The following is a 20,640-nucleotide window of genomic DNA, read 5'->3' as shown; positions in this document are numbered from 1 at the left end:
GTTTTGAGTAAAAGACCACCAACTCAGATTTTAAAATGAGATTTGCCTTTATAAGACTACATTATAGAGGAAGGGAGTGCTTACCAGCCAGAGGCTAGCACCACCACACTCCAGTTCCTTACATCAAAATTTTTTATACACAAGTACAATCTAAGACCCCTTTCAGAAACTGCCCTGCGGTCTGCAGGGAGGAGGGGATATCTCACAGTCAAGTAGGAAAAATGAGACCTTGTGACATTCTGTAGGAGAGAGAATATGAACCTTGTAGTCAAAGTCTGGCAAACTAACATAAACAACAAGGTCCTACTGTATAGCACAGGGAACTATGTTCAGTGTCCTGTGATAAACCATAATGGAAGAGAATGTAAAAAAAAGAATGTATATGTGTGTATAACTGAGTCATTTGCTGTACAGCAGAGATTGGCACACCATTGTAAATCAACTATACTAAAAAAAAAAGAAGTCTGGCAAACCAAAAAAGAATACTTGGTGAAAGGGGACTGATAACATACATATGAAAGAGGTCACAGTGTTTGTCCAGGAAAATGTGATCTATGAAGGAGTCCTGATATTTGTCCAAAGAATTAAAACATTGAAAATCACTTCATTGGTTTGAGATGTTGACTTCTAGAATGTTAATGACAAGTTCTGTTGATTTTCCTCTTTGAGGATCATCTGCACTTTGACATCTGTATATTCATAAAGCTATAAATATGCCTGTCCAGATGTGTCTTTGTTTTGTTTCACTACCTCTTGGGCCTTTGGCCTTTTGAGGTTTTTTTTTTTTTTTTTAAAGGAACTCCTTTATTTATTTATTTTTGGCTGTGTTGGGTCTTCGTTTCTGTGCGAGGGCTTTCTGTAGTTGCGGCAAGCGGGGGCCACTCTTCATCGCGGTGCGCGGGCCTCTCACTGTCGCCGGCCTCTCTTGTTGCGGAGCACAGGCTCCAGACGCGCAGGCTCAGTAGTTGTGGCTCACGGGCCTAGTTGCTCTGCGGCATGTGGGATCTTCCCAGACCAGGGCTCGAACCCGTGTCCCCTGCATTGGCAGGCAGATTCTCAACCACTGCGCCACCAGCGAAGCCCGGCCTTTTGAGGTTTTAATAGGTTTTATATAACATGACAAGCAAGCCTGAGCTAGTATAATGAATACATGGAGAGCATATATTTTTGCCAGGATAATTAATCCACATTTAATTTACATTTAAATCTCATTCTGTTTCATTTCCCTACATCCAGGATCTACCTGAATTAATTAAACAGTTGTTTCTCTTTCAATGGAGTGGAGAACCAAGATTGTTTCTTTAATTTTAGGGATGTTTCTTTCTAATTGACTTTATAGTTTAATAACTTGTGTTGACAACAGTGTAAACATCACCTTGAGCTACGATCATGAGGTCAAGAGCCATTCAATTCTGCCACAACAGAGGTAGATGATACTTCTATTTGTGGAGATCCAGGGTGTCATTTTTTTCATTAAAGCTTTACTCTAGTATTCCAGAGACATTAACATGACTTGTGCTGGCCAATGGAAAAAAAAAGTGATTGTGTGTTGGTTCTGGGTGAAAGTTTTAAGAGCAAGTGTGAGTTCCAACATATTCACTCTTACCCTCTGAAACAGTGACAAGCAATACTCTATATTATTTATGGTCGCTGTTCCATCAGCTTGAGACCCAGAATGAGGATGACACAGAACAAAGCCTCCAGCTGACCTGATATGAAAATATAGTAAGAGTGGAAACTGAATCTTATTGAATGAAACCATTGAAGTTTTGGGTTTACTTGCTACTGCAGCAAAATTTACCCTGTCTTTTTTTTTTCTTAATTTAAAAAAAATTTTTTTATTTATTAATTAATTAATTTATTTATTTTGGCTGCACCGGGTCTTAGTTGCAGCATTTGGGATTCTTAGCTGCGACATGCAAACTTCTTAGTTGCTGCGTGCATGTGGGATCTAGTTCCCTGACCAGGGGTGCAAACTGGGCCCCCTGCCTTGGAAGTGTGGCGTCTTACCCACTGGGCCACCAGGAAAGTCCCTACCCTGTCTTAATTAGTACAGTTAGCTAATATTTTATTTATGATGTATGCAGTGACATTCATAAGTGAAAGGGGCTTACAGTTTTATTTTTTATATTTTCCTATTTCTGGAATCAAGACTACATTACCTTTGGGAATTCCCTGGAGTTCCAGGGGTTAACACTCTGTGCTTCCTCTGCAGGGGCATGGGTTCAATCCTTGGTCAGGGAACTAAGATCCCACATGCTGTACTGTACGGCTTAAAAAAATAAAAAAATAAAAAAGACTACATTGCGACTTCCCTGGTGGTGCAGTGGTTAAGAATCTGCCTGCCAATGTAGGGAACATGGGTTCGAGCCCTGGTCCAGGAAGATCCCACATGCCATGGAGCAACTAAGCCCACGCACCACAACTACTGAGCCTGCACTCTAGAGCCCGTGTGCCACAACTACTGAGCCCGCATGCCGCAACTACTGAAGCCTGCATGCCTAGAGCCCGTGCTCTGCAACAAGAGAAGCCACTGCAATGAGAAGCCCGCGTACCGCAAGGAAGAATAGCCCCAGCTCGCCGAAGCTAGAGAAAGCCTGCGCGCCGCAACAAAGACCCAACACAGCCAAACATCAAATAAATCAAATAAATCAAAAAAAAAAAAGACTTGGGGCTTCCCTGGTGGCGCAGTGGTTGAGAATCTGCCTGCCAATGCAGGGAACACGGGTTCGAGCCCTGGTCTGGGAAGATCCCACATGCCACGGAGCAACTGGGCCCGTGAGCCACAATTACTGAGCCTGCGCGTCTGGAGCCTGTGCTCCGCAACAAGAGAGGCCGCGATAGTGAGAGGCCCGCGCACCGCGATGAAGAGTGGTCCCTGCTTGCCACAACTAGAGAAAGCCCTCGCACAGAGATGAAGACCCAACACAGCAATCAATCAATCAATCAATAAGAACGTGAATTTCTTTAAAAAAAAAAAAGGCTACATTAACTTTTCTTTTTTTTTTTTTGCTATACATAAATGTATGTGTTCAACCTACCATCTTTAACTAAAAGTCTTCCCTAAATCTTATTAATAAAAATCAGAGTTCTATTATTATCCTAGAAAAGTTTTTGCTTTTTTTCTACGTATGGAAATGTTTCTTGAAAATGTGTTAACCTCACCTATAAAACCATCTGGGCATTTGGGGGGAATGGTGGGATGTCTGACTACCATTTTCAAATGTTTATTATTTATTGATCTACTTAAGGTCTGTTTTTTCATGTGCCAATTTTGACACTTTGTTTATTTCTAGGATCACTCCATTAGGTTTTCAAATTTATTAGCATATAATTATTTTTTTTCAATATTTATTTATTTATTCGTTTGCACTGGGTCTTAGTTGCGGCATGTATGTGGAATCTAGTTCACTGACCAGGGATCGAACCCCGGGCCCCCTGCATTGGGAGCACAGAGTCTTATCCACTGCACCAGCAGGGAAGTCCCAGCATATAATTATTCTTAATACAATTATCTTTCCATTGTGTCTATGGTTTCTGTAGTTATTTCTTCTGCATTTTCTTTTTTGCATTTGCTATCTATATTTTTCTCTATATATATTTTTATTTTTTCAAAGAACCAGTTTCTAGTTAATCTTTTATTTCTCTCTTGATTTCTGCCCTATCTTCCTTATGCCCTTCCCCTCTTGTTTGAGATTTCTCTCTTGCTCTTTTTCTAACTTCATGAGTTGAATTCTTTGAGCAATTATTCTATTTGTTTCCTGATAAAATTTTTTGAAAGCTATAATTCATCAAAATACAGCTTTATCTGTGTCCTATGAATTTTTTTTTGTCCTATGAATTTTAACATGTAGTGTATTTATTGTCATTCAGCTGTAAGTATTTAGCTTCCTTCATGATTTTTTAACCCAAGGGCTATTTATTTATACAATATATAAATGTTAATTTTCAGTGCAATAAAGCTTTGTGGTTAGAGAAGATGGTCTATATGAAAATGATAATGATTCTTTAGAATGTATTGAGGCTTTCTTTGTGGCCTAATACTGGTCCATTTCTGTAAGTGATCTATGATGTTTGAATGTAATGCGTATTTGCTGTTTTTTGGGCATAGATTTCTATATATTTAGTCACTAGAGCATATTAATAATATTAGTCATGTCTTCTCCATCTCTGCTTACTTTTTTGTCGCCTTGTTTCTGAGTGACATGAGTTAACAATTTCAGCTACAATTGTTGACTTATCTCTGTTTCTTCCGCAATTCTTATAGTTGTTGCTTGATATATGATGGATATATCTAAGAAGTTTATTTCACTCTTATATAACATTTTTGGAGTAAGCAGCCCAGAGCTTGTATGGTGGCTCCGTGATGCTAGGAACCTAGGCATCTTACTGATTTGTCATTCCTGGTGCATCGCCCTGATTGACTTGGTCCAAGTTAGTTCACCACCTCATCTTCTGAAAAGAGAAGCCCCTTCCCTTTGATGTTGCTATGTGGAAGATGCACACATTGCTTTTGTTCACTTTCCATTGACCAGAGTGTCATCATGTGAGCACTTCTAGTTCCAGGGGACCTTGACAATTTTGGTTTTTATTCTGGGGGTTATGCACTAAAATAAATGCATAAATAAATAAAAATCAGGGTTCTATTACTACTATAGGAGAGAAAAATCGATATTGGAAGACAACTAGGAGTCTATCACAAGATCTCAGTGTTTTGTGTGTAATCATTCATTTAATCCCTGTCTTTTCCATATACTTCTTCTACCCTCAACTTTCTCTCAGTTCAACCTCCTTTTTGTTTTACCCTCTCCAAAAAATAAACTTCCAGTTTTCCATTGCCCTGGGGAAGATGATTTAGAAGGTCTAACTGCTTCTTTTTATTTTTTTAAATTAACTTATTTATGTACTTATTTATTTTTGGCTGCGTTGCTGCACACGGGCTTTCTCTAGTTGCGGCAAGCGGGGGCTACTCTTCATTGCATTGCACGGGTTTCTCATTGTGGTGGCTTCTCTTGTTGTGGAGCACAGGCTCTAGGCACGCAGGCTTCAGTAGTTGTGGCACGCGGGCTCTAGAGCGCAGGCTCAGTAGCTGTGGCGCAGGGGCTTAGTTGCTCCATGGCTTGCGGGATCTTCCCGGACCAGGGATCGAACCTGTGTCCCCTGCATTGGCAGGCGGATTCTTAACTGTGCCACCAGGGAAGCCCGCAGGTCCAGGTCTTTATCCCTAAAGATTTCAAACTGCCTGAGTCTTGACAGAATGGAATAAGAATCCTCCCCAAGAATCTTTCTCAGTATGTCTGAACCTGGACGGAAATAAAATTCCTGTTCTGACCTTTGTAGGCAAGGCCATGGTGGAAGGCAATGGTTTATGCTCCAGATGTGAGGAAGTGCAGTTATCTGCCACTCAGCAAGTTGCAGGAAATGAGGCACACTGCTTCCCATAAATGACTTGTCTTGCAACCTTCTGAGCTAGTCATACCTTCTTTGAACCGTGGTTTCTATTTCTACCAAATGGGACGGATAACACCGTTGTCACTAGTAGCGTTGTTGTTAAGATTAAGTAAGACAGCTAATAGCTTTAGAATGTCCAAGCACAGTGCCCGGGACATGGTGGACAAACTATAAACCGTAGCTTGGAAGGGACGGAAAGAGCTGGGCGCATTAAGCTAGTCAGATTTGGAGTCTGGGTAGGGCCTAAGAGGATGGCTTCAGCGGATTGGGCCAGCCGAAGGGGGCGGGTCCAGAGGGAGGAGCCAGCCGCGTCCCGCCGCAGCCCCCAGCTTTGAATCAAGCGCGGTAGTTTCAGGCGGTGGCCAATCCTAGGACAGCATTTCCTTGCGTCAGTTGTTGCTGCGGTTCAGAGCCACGCGTCTCTCACCGATAATCTGTTCTAGCCGTTGCTGGTATACACGTGCTCGGCTCTTGCGTGTCCATCCGTTACGACTGAGCGGACCGACAGAAAGTCTCAGTTAACTTCCTGAGTATCCGGCCTGGAAAGAGACTCTCGGCTACTCGCTCCGAACATGTAGAGCAGCCCCAGCTTCCCCTTCTCTGGAAGTCGCTGGCCGCCGTCCAGTCAGGAGTAGTAGTACCAAGATTCTAGTTCTTCTTACGCGACTTGCTAGAGAAGCAAAAAGTTGCTTTTTTCGAGGAAGCCAGGGAGGAAAGGTATCGCCCAGAACCAGGTGGTGCGGGTGGGGGATGTCCTTGGGCAGGGCTGGGGCTGGGTCCTGGCCCTTTAAACTCGAGGGGGAGGATCCGGAAGTGGATGGGCGGGGCGAAGGGCCCTGCTATATAAGAGGGCCCAGCCGCGCGGGGTCTCCAATCTGCCATTTTCTGTCCACGAATAAGTCTCTGGCTTTCGAAATTCTCTCTGTTTTTCTCACAGACACTATCCAGTCCGCTGGTCCACCACCTCAGGCGAACGATGGCCGCAGAGTCCACAGCCACTGCCGCCATCACCGCGGAGCTGGTTTCCGCCGACAAGTAAGCTGGACCGTGGAGAGCTTGAGGCACTGGCCAGTCCGCAGGGAGGGGGTGGTGGACGGAGGCTCCCCGGGAGGGACAGACCGGAGGGTGGGAGGACTTTCCTTCTAGTGAACAACCGTCGCTGTTCGGGGAGGGCCGGACACTGGAGAAGCCCACTTCTTGCAGAGAGCCTCGCTCACTGGCAGTAACGCCGGTCGGCTGGCGCCCCCTGCCCCGCTTTTCGCGGTCGCCATCTTGCCGGGGGCAGCGGCGGCTGTCTCCATCGCCTGCCCCTCTCCTTCCTCCCCAGGCCCGGGGCTATCGGCGGGGAGGCGGGGCCCCGGCGCGGCAGTGTACCTTAACGTCCCTCCTGTCGCCGCACTCCTGGCGTGCGCCTCCGGTAGGATCCCCAAACACATCGGGAAAATAACCAACAGAGATTTGGCGCCAAAAAAAAAAAAAAAAAAAACCCTGCACGAGGGAGGAGGCTGGACCGGTGGGTCGGGATGGGCGGGGTCTCTCGGGGGCGGGGTCGTGCGCTTGTGCGTTCGCTTCCCTCCGCCGACTCTGGAGCAGGGGGCGGGGCCCCGAGGAGGCGGGAAAACTCCATTGTTTGGGGCTGCGGCTCCCGAGCGCCTCGGACTTCCGCTGTGGGACGCGGTGAAGCTTGTTCCCCGCGGTCTCCTCGCTCACCTGGTATTCTCCTACCCCCAGCAAGGCCCATTTCTTTTGTCTGTGGTGGAGAGCATTGTGGTTCTTTTAGATTTTGGGAACGTTGGCGGGGGACTTGGCTGCTTCTGGGGGATTTTATCGGGAGGCGAAGCATCTTCTAACGCTGCGTTGAGGTCTTTTCACTTATAGCAGTGTTTGGTTGCTAGGAGAATGGGCAGTATTAAGCGCGAAGCGTAACAGAAGGACTGGAGGGGATGATAGAAGACATGATTGCTATGAAAACGGCACAGTGCCACTCAGACATAAAGATATTTTTTGAACAGTGAAGGGAAACAGGCCGTTATTCGAAGAAACAATAAATAACCCAAATTATTAAGTGGCAGACTCTAGGTTAAACCCCAGTATTTAAAGTTTTTATTCCTTCATTACTCATCCTTTCCCCCATGCCCAAAGCTTGAGAGGAAATTGCCTGAAAATCTAATTAGCTAGTTGAAGAGAACAATAAAGGCATCATTCCTTAGTTAAGTAAGTTCCTGGGGCAATTCAGGGGTAAAGCGTTTCAGGCGTTTAAGGGGGAGGGTAAAGAAAATGTACGTGAGTTTAATAGACAACTAAGAATGCACATTATAATTCCAGTATAACCATTGAAAGAATAAAAAACATGTTTAACTTCCAAACCAGCAGAGAGAGAAAATGGAATGAGAAATAAACCACAATTCAGAGTTGATTTTGATACCGCTTTTATTGCTTAAGTGGTGACTGGTTGGGCTACAGTTTTGTCATCTGTAAAAAGCTACAATTTGGCTTCTGTCCCCTCATGCCATTAAACAACGTTGCTAAAGGTTATCAATGGTTGTCTAAATGTTAAATCAGTCTTTGTCCTTATTAGCTTTCTAAATAGTTCTAACTAGTTGTTAACGTTTTTGTTTATGTTACAAAAGAATATAGCAGTTTGTAATATAGTGGTAAGGAGGAATGAGAAAGCTTAGAAAGAGGAAGTCTTATGTGATGCATTGAATTTTACTTTAACGGTCTTATAATTTCTGAGCTACTTATTCGTACCTTTAGATGAGAGATGTCAAAGTAAAAATAAGTGGTTTAGCTCAGTAATCCTTAAAGTTCTGGGGTTTGTCGTTCCTATTTCCATAAGTGGAAGGTTCATCTGTGTTGGTGTGGGGCTTATTTTGGTGCTTAGTATTTGGCTGTTTAAAATGAGATGGATAACCTCTTGTAAGTTAGCTTTATGATGAATTAACGTCACTGTAATTAGAATATATTTGTGTGAAAGATTTAGCTAACGTACCTGTGTACCTATATATTGGTGGGGTGGAGGAGTTAGGTTCAATATATTAGCTACAATGTGTAAATGAGAAAAGAGTCTCTCTTGGTGGACCTGCAAAAAAAGAACTATTTTCAGAAGATTTTTTTTGAAAAAAAATTTTTTTTTTTTTTTCCCGTCTGTGCCACACGGCATTATACAATCTTAGTTCCCCCCCAGGGATCGAACCCACACCCTCTGCATTGGAAGCACGGAGTCTTAACCACTGGACCACCAGGGAAGTCCCTGACCTTGTACTCTTACGACAATTTACTCATCATCACATCCATTAACCTTGGTAATCTTCATATGCGTGTCTGAAAGTATTTTTCACTTACCAGTTTAAAAAGCTGAGGCTCAGGGAGGGACTTCCCTGGTGGTCCAGCGGTTAAGACTCTGTGCTCCTAATGTAGAGGGCCCGGGTTCAATTCCTGGTCAGGGAACTAAGATACTGAAAGCCACACAGCCTGGCCAAAAAAAAAAAAAATTGGTTAAAAAAAAAAACTGAGGGGTGGTGGTGGTGGGATGAATTGGGAGATTGGGAATGACATATATACACTAACATGTATAAAATAGATAACTAATAAGAACCTGCTGTATAAAAAAAACTGAAAAAATATATACAGAGCAATGCAGAAATAAAAAGACAAATTCACAATTATAAAAAAAATAAAAATGCCAAAAAATAGTAAGATTAATTGCAATTTTACAATTTGGGCTTTAAACATACACTGTTTCTTGGGCTATGACAGTAGGGTAAAATGACCCAGTTTGTATAAATCTTACGAGGTTTGATAAATGCACTTAATAATTGTCAGCTCATGACAAAATTAAATGACTCAATGAATGTTAATGTCTCCTTTCATATATCTAGATGCCTTGGGACAGTTTCAATATCTGGCATATGTACTGTAGTATGATCTTATTAATAACATGTGAATCAGAGAAGCAAAAGTCAAGGACAAATGTAATTTTTCTGAGATGAACATAATTTTTTAACGTCTAGCTGATTACCTTTGGATGCCAATTAAACATTACACCCCCTTCAAAAAAAAAAAAACAGATTCACCCTAAAGGTTCCACAAAAAAAATATATCTTATGTTCATCGATTGGAATACTTACTATTGTTAAGATGTTCATACTACCCAAAGAGATCTATGGTTTCAACACAGTTTCTGTTAAAATGCCAATGGCATTTTTTGCGGAAGTAGAAAAATAGATCCTAAAATTCCTAAGAAATCTCAAGGGGTCCCAAATAGCCAAAACAGTTTCTTTTGTTTGTTTTTGGCCACGCCTCAAGGCTTGTGGGATTTTAGTTCCTTGACCAGGGATTGAACTGGGGTCCTAACCACTGGACCGCCAGGAAATTCCCTGCCAAAACAGTTTTGAAAAAGAACAAAGTGTTGGTCTCACTTCCTGATTTCAAAACACTGTGCTACTGGCATAAAGATAGACAAATAGAACAGTGGAATGTAATAGAAAGCCCAAAAATAAATCCTTGCATATGGTCAAATGATCTTTGATAAGGATGCCAAGACCACTCAATGAAGAAAGGACATTCTTTTTTTCTTTTTCTTTTTAAATTTATTTAATTTATTTATTTATGGCTGCATTGGATCTTTGTTGCTGCACGCGGGCTTTCTCTGGTCGCTGTGCTCATTCAGGGGCTACTCCTTGTTGCGGTGGGCGGGCTTCTCATTGCGGTGGCTTCTCTTGTTGCGGAGCACGGGCTCTAGGTGTGCGGGCTTAGTTGTTCCGTGGCATGTGGTATCTTCCTGGACCAGGGCTCAAACCCATGTCCCCTGCATTGGCAGGTGGATTCTTAACCACTGGGCCACCAGGGAAGTCCCAGGATATTCTTTTCAACAAATGGTGTTGGGAAAACAGAATATGCACATGCAGGAGAATGAAGTTAGATCCTTATTTTACACCGTATACAAAAATGAGCTGAAAATGGATTAAAGACCTAAATGTAAGACCTGAAACTATAAATCTCCCAGAAGAAAGCATAAGGTAAAAGCTCCATGGGAATTCCCTGACAGTCCAGTGGTTAGCACTCGGCGCTTTCATTTCCATGGCCCAGGTTCAGTCCCTGGTTGGGGAACTAAGATCCTGCAAGCCTCTCAGCCTGGCTAAAAAAAAAAAAAAATTCCCTGCCAGTTTTTCAGTACATTTTATTGAAGTACGGCATACTACAAAATGCACAAATGGTAAATGTACAGTTGAGTGAATTTTCACAAAGGGAAATTAGAAACAAAACATTATATGGAAACCTCCCCCCCAACCTTTTTAGTCATACTGCTCCCATCAAGCCTAGCTCTTCTGACTTCTAACATTACAGTGTCATAGGTGGATGTTGAACTTGTATTTATTTGTAAGGGTACCATAAAACTTTATAGGGAGGGACTTCCCTGGCGGTCCAGTGGTTAAGACTCCGCGCTTCCACTTCAGGGGGTGCAGGTTCGATCCTTGGTGGGGGAACTAAGATCCTGCATGCTGTGTGGCACAGCCAAAAAAAACCCAAAAAACTTTATAGGGGGGGATGATAGATGATGCTAAATTTCTATGATGACTGAGAGCCAGGAAAACTGGGTTCTGTTTCTGGCTGCTGCGGTGGACCTCAGTTTTCCCATTTGTTAAATGGTGGCAGTAGTGGGGAGATTCTACAAGGAAATTTTCTTTCAGGAAAATTTTGTGAAGCAGTTTTCTTTCCTCCTACTTATTGGCATATTTTCCCTATATTTATTGAACATTTGTCTTATCTAGTAGAGGCGCTGTGGTTAAGGAGACAGAAAAGGTCTCTGCGTTCAAATGGAGCTTCGACTACTGGGATAGAGACCATGAATATATAGATTAGAGAATATCAGTGATAAAGTGCTATGCAAATAATTACCCTAGTTTTAAGGTGATGTGAGGTAACTGGGTGGTTATTTATTTTTAATTAATTAATTAATTTACTTATGTATTTTTGGCTGCACTGGGTCTTCGTTGCTGCGCACGGGCTTTTTCTAGTTGCAAAGAGTAGGGGCTACTCTTCCGTTGCGGGGCGTGGCTTCTTACTGCGGTGGCTTCTCTTTGCGGAGCATGGGCTCTAGGCACATGGGCTTCAGTAGTTTTGGCACACAGGCTTCAGTAGTTGTGGCTTGTGGGCTCTAGAGCGCAGGCTCAGTAGTTCTGGCACACGGACTCAGTAGTGGTGGCTCACAGGCTCTTGAGCGCAGGCTCAGTAGTTGTGGCACACGGGCTTAGTTGCTCCGCGGCATGTGGGATCTTCCCGGACCAAGGCTCGAACCCGTGTCCCCTGCATTTGCAGGCGGATTCTTAACCACTGCACCATCAGGGAAGCCCTGGATGGTTATTTTAGATTGGGCTATCAGGGATGGCCACAATGAGATGAATGACAAGGGGCCAGCTATATGAAGTTTCTAACAGGGAAACTTCGTTCATGGAAATAGGGATAGCAGAGAATGTGGATACAGAGGCAAGCAGGTTGGTAGTTTTGGTGGTTGAGGAAGGGAGACTTCCTGTCTAATGGTTTCTATTTGCTCAATGAGGTGTGAAGCAAGATCTGCTTAGAAGTAAGGCAGAATGGAGTAGGGTGTAGGAGATTTGAGGAGAGAGAGTAATTTTGGAGACTTGGAAGACATATTCTAGGGAATGTGGTAGGATTGCCAATGTTGTCCTTGTTTCAGATTTGGGGCCAAAAATTTAAAGAGTGCAGTCAATGCTGTTGTTTCTTAAATGTTTATTCAGCTTCTCTGCTGTAGCAGGCACAGAATAGACAGCTAGAGGGTTAAGACCTCTTGTGGAACTTAAAAGTTTGCCAGAAGAAAAGCCTTCTTCACAGGCTGAGGGTTTATGTTAAAAAAAAAAAATCTTTAAGATAAAACAACTGGAGATTTGTGGGGGTTTTTTTCATGTCTGGTTGTCTGCCAGCAACTACCTATTTGGTCTCTTGGTGCTTCCTTTCCTTCCCCTTAGCTAGCACCATCTCTGCATTCAAACGTCCCAAGATGGATGCTTTTAAAAACATTTTCTCTGATATGTGCGTTCAGTTGCTTTCTTTGCTTCTTCCCTTCATAGCCAGGCTTCTTTAGATAAGAGTCTGCATTTCTGGTGTCCATTTTTTTCCCCGTTCTGTTTGCTTAATCATTTAACAAATGTATTCAATATATATTTTAATATGTTAGGTTTTAGAGATACAAAGATGAATAAGGTATCAGTTGCTGGTCATCAGATCACAATCTAATTGGACAGGTGTGTTCTGAGAATATACACATTTGTTCAACCTGTCTCGATCTGGCTTCTTCATGTCATTTAAACAACATTGCTAAAGGTGATCATGGATTGTCTAAATGCTAAAATAGTCCTTATTCTTAGCTTTCTAATGAGTTCTTTTTGCTGCCTTTTTGGCACCTCTGTGCTACCTCTGATACCAGACACTCCCTCCTTAATTTTGTCTTCTTTTGATGCTGCCTCCTTTTCTTCCTATCTTTCTGTTCTTTCATTGTTAATGATTGCTAGAATCTGTTGATTCCTTATGTGCCAAGCATTGAACTAAGCACTTTGTGAACTTTCTCATTTAATTTTCGAAACAGATCTTGTGAGATAGGTACTGTTAATAGTTGAGGAAACTGAGGTACTTCACATGGTAAGTGGCAAAGTCACTTGTCGTTAATCCTACCCTAGTGATTCAGAATTGGTCACTTTAACAAATATTGATTAGATACCAGGCTCTGTGCTTGGTGCTAGGGTACAGTTTAGGATAAGATAGACATGGTTTCTTAGATCTTAATCCTGATGGGGAATACAGAAAGTCAGTAGGCAGTTGGAGTACAGAATGAGTTATGATGGGGTCGTGTAACTGGGTAAGTTACTTCTCTGGAAAATAGGATTATTGCCACCTGCCACAAGGTTTTTTGTGAGAGGATTAAATGAGAATGTAGTAGGCACTGCTATGTCTGACAGATGTTTGCTCTGAATTGCCTATTGAATGTTACCCATTTATTTATTTATTATTTTAAAACTATTATTTATTTGGCTGCGCCAGGTCTTAGTTGCGGCAGGCAGGATCTTTAGTTGCGGCATGTGGGATATAGTTCCCTGACCAGGGATCAAACCCAGGTCCCCTGCGTTGGGAGCCCAGAGTCTTAGCCACTGGACCACCAGGGAAGTCCCTGAATGCTATCCATTTAGGTGTTCCATAAGCACCTCAAAACCAACTCAGTATGTACCCCCCAATTTTCACTAATAATCTTGCTCTTGTACCTTATTTTGGTTGGATAGCGCTCAGTTTCCCAATCCCAGAAATAAAAATTCTAGATTCCCCCTCCTCCTTTTTCAATTTCTAAACAGTTACCAATATTTAGCAGTTTGGTAATCTGTAACAGGGCTTAGAAATGTAAAGCTTAGAGGGCCAGATAGGAAAAAGTGAAGTGGTGGTGGGGATTGAAGTGAATTCTCCCTTAAAGGGCTAGGTCACTGTTCAACTTCAGCTGATTGGGGAGAATGTATGCCATAGTGGCAGATATTTCCAATATTTAAAGAATATTGTAATTATTTCTTTGACTAGGAAATACATTCCTGGTTCAAAATCCAGAAGGGGAAGTACACAGTGAAATGTCCCTCCAACCCTTATTCCCTAATCACATAGGTTTTCTCCTCAGAGTCCACCAGTGTTAGTAATTTATTATGTATCCCTCAATGATACCTTATGCATATACGAGCAGATTGTATGTAGTTATTAATTCTATATTATTGTGTAAATGGTAGCACACTTGACACTTTCTGAGCACTTAGCAGTATATCTTGGAGAGGATTCCTCATTAGGGCATAGTTTCTTTCTTTTTCTTTTTTTTTCTTTTTTTTTAACGGCTGCATTGTATTCTATTTTGTGGCTGTCTCATAATGAGTTTCCTATTGATGGACATTTGAATTCTTTCCAGAATTTAATTGTTACAAATTGTGCTGTAGTGAATAACCTTGTAACCATGGACTCATATATCTATAGGATAAATTTCTACAAGTGGAACTGCTGGATCAAAGAGTGTTCATTTGTTGTTTTTGATCGATATTGTCAAATAGACCTTCATAGAAGTTTTGTGAATTTAAACTTATATTAGCAATATATGCGAACACCTGTTACTCTTACATTCTTGTCTTTGACGATTTGATGGGTAAAAAATGCTTTCTCACTGTAATTTTGTGTTTCTCTGAAGAATCAGTGTGAGCATGTATTCAAATGTTTGAGCTATTTGTGTTTCATTTTCTGTGAATGTGTTTATATCCTTTAATCTTTTACTGTTGGACCTTTTTTCCTGTTGATTTAATATTCTGTATATATTCACTAAGTTAACCTTTTGTGAAATGAACTAGATGGAGTAGAATTTATCAGTCTTACATGATTTCTGAATATAAAAGGCCTTCTCCTGATGAGTTACAATGTAATTTGCCTGTGGTTTTCTTTAATACTTTTCTGGTTTCAGAGTTTACATAATGATTTTTCAAGAGAAGCAGAAATCCAGATTTTTATGTGGTATCTTAATAGTTTTAAATGTAGTAACTACCATAATTAACATTAAAAAAATAATTGTGGATAAACATGTCTATGGCTCAGATAGGACATGAACATCAGTTTATAATTTTTTTTCTAACCTGGTGTTTGTTACAGTGTGGTCCCCAAACCAGCAGTAGCAGCATCACCTAGAAAGTTGTTAGAAATGCAAATTCCTGGACCTCATAATAGACCTACTGAACCAGAACTCTAGGGTTGGGGCTCAACAGCGTGAGCTCCAAGTGATTCGTGTAGATTGAAGTTTGAGAACCACTGCTTTAATCCATCTTTTCTTCTGACTATGCTAGTACATGCCCTTTTTGTCTAGGCTACTAAATAAGAATGGAATTAAGTTTATCACTGCTGAGTGCTTTACAGTGCTATTTAATAGTATCTTCAACTGATATCCTTTTTTCCTCATTTTATCCACTTCAAACTTTTGTACCACTGAGTATATAAAAGGTAAATTTGATCATATTACACCTTCAGTGCCTCAACGTAAGGGTAAAAATTTAAGGCCTTAGGTTGGCATCAAAACTGCACGATCTGGGACTTCCCTGGTAGTCCAGTGGTTAAAACTTTGCCTTCCAGTGCAGGGGGCATGGGTTCAGTCCCTCATCGGGGAACTAAGATCCCACGTGCTGCACAGTGCGGCCAAAAATTCAAAACAACAACGACAACAACAAAACCTTAAGAAAAAACCTAAATGATGTGGTTCCAGCCTTGCTCCTAGGAAGTGGGGACATGGAAAGTGGGGTGAAGGAAAGTTACAATGGTAAAGTCCAGGGAATTCCCTGGCGGCCCAGTGGTTAGTACTCCGCACTTCCACTACAGGGGGCACGGGTTTGATCCTTTGTAGGGGAAGATCCCGCATGCTGTGGGGCGCGGCCAAAAAAAAAAAAAGTAAATTCCAGTCTTGGAATTTACATTATAGTTTAAGGAGGTATTCTCCAAAGTAGAGAGGAATTAAGTTTTAATAACGATACAGAGATTGACACTATGACAGTTGCCTTATTTATGACATTATCAAGGAGCTTTTCCAAAACAAACATGGATTCTATCTCAAGTTTAACAAATAAAATCTCTAAGGGTGCAACCCAGGCATCTAGCTTTTGGATAAGCTTTCTAGTGAATTAATTATTATGCTCACCTCCGGTTAAGAACCATGGTCACATCAAAATGGGGAAGTTACATGGAAGTACGTGTGAGCTCAATATAAAATTTAAAACTTTCAACTAGAATAACAACAAAATTGAAAATGGCAACCTTACAAAACAGAGATCTAAATCAGTAGAGGTATTCAAAGAAAGACTACTAGGTTAGCATTTGCCAGGCATGTTGTGTACTGAGTAAGGAGCAGAATTAAGTAACTTTCAATTCTAATATTTTAATCAAATGCAAAAAACCTGAAGATAACATTATCAGGACTCCATGGTTTAAATTACAGACTGGCTGATGGGAGTTATTTATTCTAGACCCTGTGTGATTTCCAAGGATTGTTTTGCCTATTCCTTTTCTGGGTTGTTCTTTCCCGGGTCTCAGTAGTTTTCTTATGCATAAGTTGATCAGCACTTAAACAAAGACTGGGGGGAAGCGTCTACAGATCTCTGAAGCTTGCTTTGTCTACAGCTCTCTCTCTAGTCTGTCCTGTAAATTCTAGCTACCTAGGCCACCCCAAACCTCAAATTCTGTCTTCTCAATTCTGTGAGATGGACTTTGTTCAGGGTCCTTCTCTGTCCTGTGGACAAATCTCTCCAGATAGTAACCTGGGGATACTCATAGGACTCACCTCATTTGTTTCCCTTCTCTCAGATTACTGTCTTGTGTTACTAGTGTAAAACTGGTGTTTCGTGTATTTTGGCTGTTTTTTTTTTTTTTTTTTTTTAGTAGTTTGAGTTGTTTGAATCTGGTGCCTGTTAACTTGCATTATGGCTAACCGTGAAAGTTTAATAGTATTGCACTTCGTCTGTCATCTATGTGGGGTGCAAAACATTTTGTGTATTGTTGTTGCTACTGGTGCCTGAATGTAGCATGTATGTACAGTGTTAATGTGTTTGTTTTTAGTACTCATACTCTGGACGTTTGTGTTACTACCACTTTTTGTGTGCCACAGACTGGTATTGGTTTGTGAACTGTTTGTTACTGGTCTACAAAGATATAAGTATAGGGAATTCCCTGGTGGTCCAGTGGTTAGGACTCCACGCTTTCACTGCTATGGCCCCTGGTTCAGTCCCTGGTTGGGGAACTAAGATCCCACAAACCATGCTATGTATATGTATAAAAATTGGGAGTAAGCATTTGGGAACAAAGAAATTTTTTTTAAAATTTATTTATTTATTTTTGGCTGCTTTGGGTCTTCATTGCTGTGCGCAGGCTTTTCTTTAGCTGCGGTGAGCGGGGGCCACTCTTCTTGGGAACAAAGAAATTTGATGTTACTCTGACATTTCTGTTAATACTTTGTAAAAACCCATGTCTTACACATTGAAATTAAAAGTCTGGTCCTTCAATCACAGGTAATTTGAGAAGCTCTGTGCTAGAATTTGGCCAGAATAATCCCTTAGTTAAACTATTTGAACATAATTAGCTATGACAGGAGGTGTTTAGGAGATATGGATCCAAGGCCATTCCAGCGTTCTGGTCAGATCATCGGCTTGCTTACCTTGAAGCTGAAAGCATTTAAATTGTGCTTCATTTCTGTCACCCTGTGAAGTCTCTGATTATTTTCAACCCCATTTCCCTGCCTCCCCTCCCCCCAGGGCTTTTCATCAAATTTGTAGACCAGTATAACATTCTCAAAAGGATTAGGAGTTAGGAGCAAAGATTTTGGATCCTGCTGAAAGTAACTGACAACTTTTCATCTCTAAAGCATTTTCTAGGACTCAGACTCCAATATAGTTAGTCCCTGCCTGTCATTTAATCTCTTCTGCCTTTCTCAAGTTGTCCCCTCTGCTTTTTTTTTTTTTAGCGGTGCCCTGCGCCTTGTGGGATTTTAGTTCCCCAACCCAGGCCTTCGGCAGTGAGAGTGAGGAGTCCTAACCACTGGACCGCCAGGGAATTCCCTGTCTCCTCTGCTTTAACTTTTGTTGGAGACTGTGTCCGATGTTTAGCATATAATGGACTAAAATGTCTATTGAATTAATTTTTTGAATTAGTGTATTTATTTATTGAATTGAGCAAGCTATTTTTTAATTGTTCATTTGTTTCGTCCATACTGTGTATATTACACTGCTATTTTAATAAATTTGTTATCGCTAAACAGGGAGAAAGTCCAGGTGTGAAAAATTAGTTGACTCAGTTCTATTTATATGTATGTTTTAACCTTTGGAGGAGTTTTCAGTAATGTCTATATAGGAAAGCCTTTTTCTCTCCTACAGCTTCTTGTGTTCTCTCATACTTCTATGTTTCTTGCTGTACATACTTCAATTCTAATTTATTGCTCCTGAGGTGTTAGTACTCAGTAGCAAAGTTTCCTGTTTTCCCACTGTTCTTTCTTTTTTCCATTTCACCACAGCTAACAGCATTCTCAGCTCTCATGGTGTGCTTTGGGGGCACATTTATAAATGATGTATGTCTTCACGTAGCTGAATGTTGCCTTTGGCATACAGGTGAAAACTGATGATGGGGCAGGTAAAAGAGACAAGGATTTAAATTAATACCAAGTGAATGGTGTCAATATATAGGGTTCCTAAGTAATAACTTAAGTCGACTCTGTCTTGAAACGTACCTAAGGTATAACTTTATTGTAAAGAAAGGGTAAATTCTTTCCCATTATTTATCAATTTTCAAAATAATGCAGTGGTCTCCTATCAGTCTCTAAAAATGACTAACGAGTTTTTTGTTTTTTGTTTGTGTCATTGTGAACTCGTGGATTTAAACACATTTGGAGTTTTTCAATCAATTGTAATTATTATCTTTAAAAATTTTTTTAATTTTATATTGGAGTATAGTTGATTAACAATGTTGTGTTGGTTTCAGGTGTACAGCAAAGTGATTCAGTTATACATATACATGTATCTATTGTTTTTCAAGTTCTTTTCCCATTTAGGTTATTACAGTATATTGAGCAGAGTTCCCTGTGCTATACAGTAGGTCCTTGTTGGTTATGCAGTTATTATCTTTGTTGATGCTCATATTGTCCCTTCTTCTGGCCAGTGAGATTTTATTGGGGTTGGCTCCTAAGTGTGCTTTTGTAATATTTTTGTAAATATGAAACATCAAGTTTATAGAAAAGTGAAAAAATAGTACAAAGAACTCTTCCCATGCTTTACCCTGGATTCCCACCTTTCCTTTATAATTCCTTTTAGCATGACCATAAGTAGATATGACCCTAAATAATACTAGATATAGTTTTGTTGCTTTCTGGCATGAAATTGTCCCAGATTCACCTATGTACTTCCCCTGCCCTGGCTTAGAATCAATTATTTCTCAATGGAGTCTTGGTTATTTTTAGTGGGAAATGGATTTTCAGGAGCACAGTCTAGGTGCTAGGGGGGTTACTCATTGCTCCTGAGTTGGTCATTATTTTTAGACTTTATTAGTAAACACAACTATGAAATATTTTTAAGATATTTATTAGTACTTTTCAAAAAAATGAATGTTCTGGGATACTGCTTCTTCCTTTTTTTTAAAAACTTATTTTTAGTGAGCAGTTGCAGAATGTGAGATTTTCAGGATTGCACATACTGGGTTATAACAAATACTGCATTCTCTTCTGTCTGATCGTAAACTCAAATCTAGGATATAACTGTCTTGTTCACTGTAGCAAATAAGCATACAACGGTTATTTGAATGAGTAAGGATTAAATTTGATAATGTAAATAAATATTATGTAAAACCTTAATATTTTGAGAATTTAATAAATCGCTCTTTTTTTTATAAATTTATTTATTTTTATTTTTGGCTGCGTTGGGTCTTTGTTGCAGCGTGCGGGCTTCTCATTGCGGTGGCTTCTCTTGTTAGGGAGCACAGGCTCTAGGCACGTGGGCTCAGGAGCTGTGGCTTGCGGGCTCTACAGCACAGGCTCAGTAGCTGTGACACACGGGCTTAGTTGCTCCGCGGCATGTGGGATCTTCTCGGACCAGGGCTCGAACCCGTGTCCCCTGCATTGGCAGGCGGATTCTTAACCACTGAGCCACCAAGTAAGTCCCCTAAATCGCTCTTTTTATGGCTTTATATTTTCTTTTTTATAAAGTTTATTTATTTTTGGCTGCATTGGGTCTTCGTTGCTGCGCGTGAGCTTTCTCTAATTGCGTCAAGCGGGGGCTACTCTTCATTGTGGTGTGCGGGCTTCTCATTGTGGTGGCTTCTCTTGTTGTGGAGCACGGGCTCTAGGCGCGCGGACTTCAGTAGTTGTGGCACGAGGGCTCAGTAGTTGTGGCATGAGGGCTCAGTAGTTGTGACTCACGGGCTCTAGAGCGCAGGCTCAGTAGTTGTGGCGCACGGGCTTAGCTGCTCCGTGGCATGTGGCATCTTCCTGGATCAGGGCTCGAACCCGTGTCCCCTGCATTGGCAGGCGGATTCTTAACCACTGCACCACCAGGGAAGTCCCCATATTTTCTTAATTTGTTTAATTTCTAGTCTTAAAATAGCCTTCATTTTTACTTTTTTCCCCTTAATTTTTTATTACAG

General features: G+C 41.2%; 1 protein-coding gene and 1 long non-coding RNA gene across 5 annotated transcripts in view; one reads left to right on the top strand and one right to left on the bottom strand.

The window, feature by feature from the left end:
- Positions 1-6,304: 6,304 nt before the first annotated feature.
- NASP (nuclear autoantigenic sperm protein) overlaps positions 6,305-20,640 on the top strand; it is a 35,171-nt gene continuing 20,835 nt past the window's right edge. For 2 of the 4 annotated variants that reach the window (XM_082364484.1, XM_082364483.1), the window contains exon 1: positions 6,308-6,486. In XM_082364484.1, coding sequence (XP_082220610.1) covers positions 6,428-6,486 — 59 coding nt within the window. In that variant the 5' untranslated portion in view covers positions 6,308-6,427. Of the gene's footprint in view, positions 6,487-20,640 lie in introns of all 4 variants that reach the window. The other 2 variants (XM_082364485.1, XM_082364486.1) reach the window with 2 other exon arrangements.
- On the bottom strand, positions 8,910-20,628 carry LOC309615891. Its single transcript, XR_014237127.1, has 2 exons — positions 11,418-20,628; positions 8,910-10,261 (listed from the first exon to the last, which is right to left on the bottom strand). It is a non-coding gene; the product is annotated as an uncharacterized lncRNA (long non-coding RNA).

The sequence above is a fragment of the Balaenoptera borealis genome (genome assembly GCF_965194805.1).
Source record: "Balaenoptera borealis genome assembly, chromosome: 1".
Lineage (NCBI taxonomy): Eukaryota > Metazoa > Chordata > Mammalia > Artiodactyla > Balaenopteridae > Balaenoptera > Balaenoptera borealis.
The sequence above is the reverse complement of the archived record's forward strand: the minus strand, read 5'-3'. Positions and strand labels throughout refer to the sequence as shown.